This window comes from Leuresthes tenuis, unplaced genomic scaffold (assembly GCF_036924035.1).
Source record: "Leuresthes tenuis unplaced genomic scaffold, fLeuTen1.0.hap1 SCAF_1, whole genome shotgun sequence".
Taxonomy (NCBI): Eukaryota; Metazoa; Chordata; class Actinopteri; order Atheriniformes; family Atherinopsidae; genus Leuresthes; species Leuresthes tenuis.
This window is the reverse complement of record NW_027325355.1, coordinates 20,497,037-20,506,940: the sequence shown is the minus strand read 5'-3', so window position 1 is coordinate 20,506,940 and position 9,904 is coordinate 20,497,037. Positions and strand designations below refer to the sequence as shown.

At 43.1% G+C, this 9,904-nt stretch overlaps 1 protein-coding gene across 2 annotated transcripts in view; it reads left to right on the top strand.

The window, feature by feature from the left end:
- The first annotated feature begins 2,447 nt into the window (after positions 1-2,447).
- The window catches only part of nrp2a (neuropilin 2a), a 58,028-nt gene continuing 50,571 nt past the window's right edge, over positions 2,448-9,904 (top strand). For both annotated transcript variants that reach the window (XM_072363800.1, XM_072363872.1), the window contains exon 1: positions 2,448-3,259. In XM_072363800.1, coding sequence (XP_072219901.1) covers positions 3,184-3,259 — 76 coding nt within the window. In that variant the 5' untranslated portion in view covers positions 2,448-3,183. The remainder of the gene's footprint in view (positions 3,260-9,904) is intronic.

Genomic DNA, 9,904 nt, shown 5'->3' with positions numbered 1-9,904 from the left:
TGATCTTTTCCTTATAGTCTTCATTTCATCACTTATTAATAATCAAATATACAGCTTACACAAAGAGCTTTACTTTAGTTTAATCTCTCCATAAGGTATTATCCCAGAACAACTGTAACTTATTTCTAAAGATTATTCTTGCCTAAGATCTACTGTCAAACATGTGAAAGGACTGAAACCACAGATCCAAATTGCTCCAGGTCAGCCTGAAGCTCTTCAGATGTCCTGTGTGATTTTTTTTTCCCCTGTATTCTACACCAGTCCACAGACTACTCACATTGAGTATCTTCTTGGCACCACATCCTAAAAGAATCCTCACAAATTAATAATTGTGAAACACCTTGCTAACATTACAAACTGTTGAAACAGGGATTTTGAGAATTGGCGATTGTCTTACTTTTGTAAGAAACCTCTCCAAAGCCCTCTTGTTGTAATAATTAAAGACTTTGGCCATTTTGTTAAAAAATATTGTTATATTGATAGAATTATACTGTATTATTAAGATGTATTGATTTGCTTTCAGATTTACTTCTGAAATATGAGGAATTCAGTGCTTTCAAAACAGGTCACTCTGACCAGCACTGTTTCTCTCTTGGTATTCTTTTGTCATGCAGCGATGGCGAGCATGGCTAAATGTGTATCACCTACAGGAACTCTTTTGTCATTAAATACACATCTTGATCGACTTCATCTCTGGTAAGTGTGGTGCAGCAGAAACATGTTGCCTGAAACCAACAAATAGAGAATACCAGTACATTGTGTATATATATATATATATATATATATATATATACAGCCAGGAGTTGTTTATATCAAAACTGCATTGTGCTGTATGTCCCCTTGTGCTATGAATACAAACATTTTCCACCCTCAGTATTTCCTCTGTCTCTCACACAGGTTGGCCTCCATTAGCAATATGTTGGCCCAATATTTGGGGAGTTGAAAGCCGATGGTGGGGGTAGAGATGTTGACAAATGGGAGAGGAGAGTATCAAATGACCCTTGGGGACTGGGAGGGGAAACAGAACAGAAAGTGACCCAGTGTTGCTTGAAGGTTTTATACAGCCTATGTCCTCTCTCCATCTCTCTTTATCTCGGTGAAAGGGTCATAGCGGGGTTAAGCAAAGATCACTTTCACTCATCAAAAAGCGTTTAATCAATGCTCTCTCGTCAGATAACACACACTCACACAAACAGTAAACCACACATGATTGGCACAAGGGGGGAAAGAATAATCTCAAAAGTATAATCAAGTCCACAATACAGCATGTGGAAGACTGGTTTGTTCTAGTGTGGACCCCTGCCCAGAGGCCCAGATTAACCAATCAGATTCATGTCTGACAGCCGCCGCACCCTTGGGTTAGAGGCGGGCTTGAAAATGACTGACAAGATGTAAGAAAGCTGCAAGCTGATGGCATCTAGTCAACCTGGGGGGTGTGGAGCAGTGGGGGTTGACAGTTGACTGAGGTGACAGACGGACGGTGACATACAGACCTGTCACACAACCTTCTGTCAAGGGCATAGGGGGCTATTGTTGACAACGTTTACATCTCACAACTATCATGATCGAGATAGAGCAAAAAAATTATGTTTGCTCCAGCTGTGGTAACACACCAGTATATGTATTTCTGATAGTAGTACTGCTGAATTTGATTCAGTTCAAAGTGGACACACCTAAAGCTGTAACAGTAAAAATTCCTCTCAGAAGATGTTCATGCATTGCCTCAAAAAGTTTCCCATGTGTCCTGACCTTTAGGAATGCACCTAGCAGTTCCAAATAAAGATGCCAGCAAGGCTACATGCAGTCATTATACAGCCAGGCCTCAGCCGGTCCGTTACATTACAAGGTAATACAAGCCATAGGCAGGGCACATGGGCTGGACGCTGGAGAGGCCTTTCTCAGCAGATTATTTTGGGCTCACTACTGTGTCATTACACGGCCTCCAAGCTCTGTATTTAGGCCTGCTGATTGCAGGGCTGAGATTGGGCAGGGCTGAGGTGGGCTCTCCCCCTAGTGGGTTGAGGGCTTTGACATTGGCTTGGCTGTTTGATGTGTTTTTGTGGTGAAAGGCAGCCATGTGCCTGCTTGCTATGTAGCTTCCCCCTCCCCACTCTCACTTTAGTCCCTTTTTTTTATTATTTTTTTTTATTATTTTTTTCCTCATCTGCCCCTTCTGAGCCTCTAAAACAGCCCCAGGAGAAGTTGCGCTCCCTGGTTTACCATGACAATATGTTTTATCTCGGTCTTATCTGTGGAGGAGTTCATATCTGTGGCATCTTTTTGAGAAGGGGGTGCGTGAGTATGTGAGGGAGAGACGGGGGAAAGCGTGGGGCGCGTGCACGTGAGCCCTCCCTCCCTCCTCTTAATCGGTGAGCGACGGGAGGAGGCGGAGCCCGGGCGCCGTGACTGTAACGCGATAGCTGCTCAGCTCAAAAGAGCGATCACTCACACACACACTCTACACACACCTCGCAGTCGCAGAAGACAAGCTGGTGGCGAAGCGGAGGCTTGTACAGTGCTGCAGCAGGGAGAAACACAGAGCAGAGAGGAGCGGTGCTGCAGGGGGTGACAGGACATGAACGGTCTTTTTGAGAGCTAAAAGTGCATTACTTTCATGTGTTATACTGCTACTTTTGTGCCTCATTAAAAAGCAGCTACACTTGGATTGAGGTTTACGTGAAAGCTGTTGGACTTCAGCTGGCTGCTCCAGAAGGAAAAGAAACCCTCGTGTGCGCAAAGTACGCGGCGACGTAAAGAGACATTCGGGGACAGGGGAGCCTCTGTCGGAACTTGACGCACCGTGGAGCCGCTGTCCAGATATCACCCGAATCCTCCCATCTGTGAGGTGCTCACAGTATTGATCAAGGAGTTTGTCTCATCACTATTTTTTGGATGAGGTTTAGCGGCATCTCTTCTCTAAATGGACAGACTTCAAAGGGCTGCACTAATAGAATTTTCTGAATTTTCTCAATGACATGTAGTTACCCAATAACCTCCACCAATGGTTTGATAAACATCGTGGGATTTCTTTTCTTTTTATTAAAGTGGTTTAGTTTTTACTGCTCCCAGCTGGTTTCGTTCCGTCAGCGGGTGTGGATTTTTTGAGGAACCGAAGCGTTTAGATCTTACAAGGTGGAAACATCAGACACTTGAAGCTCTTCACAAGTTTTTGCCTCATCCAAGATGGATCTTGTGTCGTTGTTGATTGGATTTTTAATGGCTTTGTGTCATCTGGCATTGACAGTCAAAGGAGACGAGGGTGAGTTTTAGTTGGGTTTCTTCTTGATTTTGACGCACGCATGGTCTGTCCTTCCCAAAACATGCCAAACGAAAAACGACATTCCAATTCAAATAAGCTCCCGTTTTGTCTAAAAATGACACTTTAATGACTCTTCTCATCGTTGAAGTAATTTCACCTATTCAATAGTACATTTGAAAGATTTATGAGTAATGTGTTTCAAATTATTTTAAGAGACATGCTTGGCTTGATTTCGTGTGATTCACACGTCCTCGCGCATTCATTTTCGCTAAATTTATTAAATGTGTGAGGCAATGAGAAGGGCTTTGTTTCTTGTAAGAAGGCGTTTCGTATAAACAAAATGCGCTTGTGTCATCATAATCATAGAAGCTGCTGACTTTTAGTTGACTAATTCAAGCCAGTTGAGTTTGTTTATACTGAAGAACTTTGATGGGTTCATGAAACAGAAAATCAGAAACAGTTCAATGAAACCAGCAGCTCGCTGGGTTGGGAATAAGCTGATATTATAGCTTTAGTGAAGTATTTGAAATTTCAGGCATACATCGTTTGGACCGATGTGCTTTCTTAACGAAGCCTAATCATCGGCGGGAACCAACAAATCTCTTCTTTGAATAAAACACAATTCTTATAAAGCTGAAAACAGAAATTGAAAGTGGGCTGTAACCCGCTATTCTACACGTTTGCTTGTGTCCAAGAAACCGTGCGTAAAAGCTACCGTAATTTTTTTGACTATTGCGGTCAGTTTCTTCGGTAACCACCACGAGTCTCTCCCTCGATAGCTTCCCGTCCTTCTAGAGGCTGCCGTGCACTGTGAGACCTGGAGCTCACTGCCAGCGTCGTGCGCTCTCAACAATCAAATAACAATGAGTAAGTAGGTTAGAGTTCTTAAGCAGGGTTACATCTTGCTGGAAAGTAGCCTACGGACACGGCACTGTGCCGCCCCTCAGCCAAATGACTCCTCGTGTTTAAGGAGAGCAAACTTTAGACACGTTACATCTTCCATGTTTATATATAAACCTAGATAAACGTGATTTTCATATAGAAACGATCAAATAATGTCGCTGCTAACAGGAGTAAAAGGAAAAGGTTAGGAGCGGACTGTATTCTGGGGATCACCGCGCCGAGAACTGACGCCACCAGTGGGATGACACATGACCCGCGCTCACTCATCCATGTCTACAATCTGGGTTGCAGGAGCGATGGGCTGTAAACACAGTTTTACAGTTTCGCTGTTGCCAACACGGTGCACGCATAGGCGCTTTTTTTTGCGCAAAAAGGAAAAACGACATTTGTGTCTGTGTGTATCTTGCTAATTCACATATGTTGCCTCAATATGTGTGTAATTTACTATTATTGTAAACTAGTGCATAGTTTACATATAAATATAATTACATTTGGCTGATGTGGTTCATTTTCACGGGGAATAGGTGGAGTGAGGAGCTGTTCGTGATCGCATGATGACTGTTGTGTCTTTACAAAACCACCCGCTGATGTAACCAAGCTCAACTCACATCCTCTTTTTTGTTTTGGTTCTTTTTTTCTAAAATAGAACAGTTATTTAAACCATTCTTCTGAGTGTGCATGAGTTGGCTGCTCTCGTATTCACTGATCATAGACAGATGTGGGCCTCTTGGCAGTCATCAGGCAAGCAAGAAGCTAGATCCCCCTACTCTCTCCTGCCAAGACACTGCACCACATGTCCATGCCTCTACGCTCCCCTCAAGAGCCGCATTAACCACAGATGCCAGAGAGAAGAGAGAGTGACAGAGAGCTGAACGGAAACACAGGAGGGAAATAAAGAGGGTGCTGAAGGGACAGAGATAGAGGGAGACAGTGGCCGCGGAGAAGTCACACAAAGTAGAGAGGAGTGAGCATGCCATCCACCAGGCAACAACACGAAGGAACAAGGGAGAGGAAGGCTTGGAGAGGAGATGGGGGGATTTTGCCTCAAAGACAGTGAGAGGAGAGGGCAACATCAAAGCATTACAGGGGTCAGAGAGTTAAAATGGTACTGGATGCAGGGAGCAGATCTCATTAAGGGTAACCAGGTGACACTATCATCTGGGGTGACACAGCTAATGCGGGGTAAAAATCACAGCCAGAGCTCCACAGGGAGGCCAAAGATGAAAGAGGTGAAGTCTGTCTACCGCACACTCTGTTACGAAATGATATTCTCATGAAAGTTAAGCACACTGGAGTCACATCAAAAGTTTGTACTTTCCAAAGAGTTCCTGCTTTTGATGGTAGACTCTGTGTGGGTTGTAGCAACTTGATATATTTACAATAGCAAAGGGGTTATTTTAAAATGTTTTGGAACAAACTTATGCCTCCCCAGGCATCTTTATATGGTCTCAAGGTAGTCGTTTGGTGCTGCAAAATTTTTTGCTGGCTAGGTGGCTGTTTGCTGGTGGTATCCTCACAGAATAGAAAAGAGCCGTTTTTATGTTTCAAGCCCTGCTTTTATCTGAAGCAGAGAGACTTTCTCTCCACTTGTGCTGTAATCACAATAGTTTGACTCAGTGACATGTACATTAATTACTCCCCACCATAAGCATTAATATTCAAACCATTAAGCAGCTCATTTGCATGTTTATTGAGTGGGTGGCTGTGCATTCTCAATGGTATCAATTTCTTCCACAGTTGGATTTCTATTTATTTAATCATTTCCTCTCCAAATTTTGACTCCTGAGCAAAATTTTTAATCACCTTTATTGACCTTATATCTTCTCCTAGGTAGCCCACCTCTCAATTCTTTGCATTTCTCTGTGTCTTAATCCACCCAGCCTCAGAGGTATCAGCTGCGAAAACAAGGTCACCTATTAGCATTCATAGTCGAAGACAAACCAAGCAGCCCGTTCAATACCAGTCAGGTATGAGAGTCTCAGGCTCACGCAAAGCCCTGGAACAGCCTGCCACACTTGGGGTGAAATTAAAAACAAGACCCCATAAATAAAACAAAGCTTGCTCTTTCAGTCTGTCGCATTAGCCGCATAGGGGGTCTTAACTGGTGCTCAGGGATGGGTTTAGATGGGGCCTGGAGGGGGTTAGCATTGTCAAGGGGCAAAGTATTTTAAATGTCCTTTTGGCTTATTCCAAAGCAGGGCTAAAGAAGGTACAGTCTTGGTGGGAATTTGTTGATAGAACAGCTTTTGTGAGAAGTGAGAATCACACACGAGGAATTTTGTAAGCAGTCAGTTCTGCTGAAAGGTAACACTCTGTATGGAGGGGGGTAGAGGGTGGCAACAAATCACCAAGATTCCTGCAGCAAAGCTCAATTCTTCACAGTTTTCCCTTGCTGATGTCTGCTCTGCTGTTTCCACACTAGACAGGGAAAGCTGATGTGAAAAGTGCTTTAGTGGTGCAGGTTTGACGTTGCCTCACGGGGATAAGTGGGTGCATCTAGGGACATGGAGACATGATACTGTAGTCAGGTAGTGGTTAGGATTAGGCCCACACCATTACCCCTCCTGCAGGCACCAGTAACCATCTGTTTACCCGATTGATCCATTGAAACATTGATCATGATGGCCAGCTCTGTGCATTTAGCTGATTAGCATGGGACACTTATCCTGTTAGGGAGGGATGAGTGGGGAGGGAGCAAGAAAGAGGAGACACAGAGGGGAAAAGAGGATTTGGGGATTTTATCTTCTTTTCATGTGGCTTTTGTTAGTTCTTAAGAGATCCTCCTTTAAACACATTTAGAACTGTTTAACAAAAAGCTTTTGTTTCTATATGTTGCATTCCAAGGCTGATAGTTGCTCATGTGCCTTTTGTTTCAATTTAATTAATTCCTTTAGATTGTAAATTGACTTTATTGCTAAACTAATTTATACGGAATTATATGGAATATAGACTGCTGGGATAGGCTCCAGCCCACCCGCTACCCGATTAACGGATTGACGGTATAGAAAATGGATGGATATATGGAATATAATATAACATGAACATTTCTTTGCTAACAGTTTCTTTAATTCAATATGTAAATTAATCAGTGTGTACTTTCAGTCAGGGATATAATGTGTACACTTTTAGCTTACAAGCAAGGGCACAATTTCGGCTGCAGATATGCAGCCTGGCCCTTTTCAATTTTCCCCCTTCAGTTTTATGGTTTAGGTTTACACTCTACATTAAACTGAGTCTGATCCCTATCTGGCAGCCATATTTCATACGGGAGAAGAAAGGAGGTTGAAAATGAATATATTTGCTGTTTATTTTTGCTGTTTCTGAGTAAAAGCTTATTTACTTATTTATTGGTTTTCTGTTTCACCCACAGTGCCCATAAATAAAACAGACCAAAACAAAGAACATGCTTCATCGAGCACACCAATAAACTATTTTTTAAGAGAACAAAATGGAAAACAAAAAAGTTTTCGGCAAAAAAATTGGTAAAATATTTTGTTGTGTTTTCTTTAATGTTGCACTTTATGTTTAGTTGTGTTTTTGTTTCTGAAATCTGCTTTTGGAATGCATTCTTTTCTTTAGAGTGTTTTTTTATTTGTGAAATGTGGTTTTTAAATTTGTTTTGTCCAGTGCTGTTGTGTTTGCACCTCAGGCTCTCTGTAGTCCACCCTTGCTCATAAGTACATCCTGCAAGTGTTGTTAGTCATAGAATTACTTGGAGAAAACTTTGAATTCAGCATATTAACTGCATTGAAACATATATGATAATTTTTTACTCCAAAGCCTGTCATCCTGAATCAGTGTGGAGGTGAATCGTTTTCTTTTCCTCATCCTTCCACTTCCACGTCTACTTCTCTTTCGGTCCAGCCCACTGTGGAATGAGTGAGATTAAAAACAGCCAGACAGTCAACCCTAACTCTTTGACTGAATGGATGAGTGCTGCCCACTCTCCCCTCATATTCCCTCACTCTGGGTGATAGCACTTTTTAATTAAGGTGGTGGTGGGGTGTCATGGGAAGGGCACAAGACACTAGGAATGATGGAGGGATTTATCAGCGCCTCTCTCCATACTCGCAGCTTATCCCAGAGTGTGACGCCATGCTTCCCTGATAAGGCAGCTAATAGAAATGAGAGCATGGATGTGCACTTCCACACACATCGGAGGATGGGAGCTAAGACATGCAGACATATTCACATTTTCTCAGATAATGAAGATAATGGCGCTCACAGCTGGTACAAAGACATCTCTGAGTTTGACTTGATTGGGAGTGACTAGAAAATGTGCACACACACATTAAGAGTGTGATTTCACTTATTTAATTGATACAATCGCTGCTAAGAATAGATTGTGCCTGCTTTAAAAAGGCATATATATATATATATATATATATATATATATATATATATATATATATATACATTAATAGTATTTTTGCTGGATTTCAATTCTAATTGTGTCCAGACAGTACGCTTCTGCAAACGCACCCTTGCATTCAGTATACACACACTCACACAGTAGTGTCATTGTTCCTGTGTAATAGGGTTGTGGTCCCTGCATGGTAGGAACATATGCAGCACTTGTGTATGTGTGTGTGCAAGTGTGTAGACAGATGGGCTACTCTACAAGAAGAGACAGTGTAATTCATGAAACTCTCTGGCAGCTCCTGAGTGCTTCCCCTCTGTTACTCAGCCAACACCACAAGTTCTGTTCCCACCAAAAACACACAACACACTCTAGCGCACACTCATACATATCTTTTATACTTAGTGTAATGGATGGTCAAGAAAAAGGGAGAAATAATACAAACATGTTACCAACAGCTCTTTTAGCATAGATGTGTTTTGTTGCTGCATCGCCACACATGCATGCTGCCAGTACGTGTGTGAGCTGACTGACAGAGGTTTCCCAGTGGGGTCAGTGTCTACTGGGAGCCGCTGGATCGCAGACATGTCTTAATGAGGCTCGTTGTGCTCTCTACATACACGCTGCATCTTTCTCCCTGCATTCCCCACTCTCTGTATTTCTCCTACCTCATCACCTTTTTCTCTGCATGCCTGTCACTCATCCCAACCTTCCTTCTCTCTTTCCACCTATGAGCTCGCACCCGCCCAGCCTACCAATCCTCCTCCCCTTCCGATCAGTCTCCCCCTTCCGTCTCTAGCCTCAGTCTTTTCTGCCCATATCCTTACTCATCTCCCTCTCCTCTCATCTGCACTTTCATTCTATTTTCCTTCCTCTTCTATTTTTCTCCCAACTGTAATCCTTTTCTCTCCAGCTCTCTTCTCCCCTACACCCCGACTCTTCATCCTCCTTGGAGGCCATTGAATGGGCAGCTCAGGGGAAAAGTGTTGAGGCTGCAGGATTCCTCCCCAAAGGGCTTAATCTGCCGAGTCTCCGCACGCCGATAGCCTCCTGCACACCGTTCCCTCCATAGGCTTCTCAACAATGACTGTCTGTCTGCTCAGTCACAGCAGATAAAGAGATGTCTATGTGTGTGTGGCTTTCTGTCTGTCTCAGTCATTCTTTGCCATCCCTACTATCTTTTTGAACATATCCAGTTAGCTATTTTTTCCACCTCTGCTGGCCCTAGTGATTGACAGGCCCTCAAAGAGGTGCACGTGCGTGGGCGGCCGTTTGAACATGCAGCAGCAGCTGTGTGGGTGGGTGTGTGTTAATGCATGCCTGTGAGTGCCATCCTGTGTGCATTTGTAGCTGAACTTGTATGTGTGTTGTATATTTCTGTA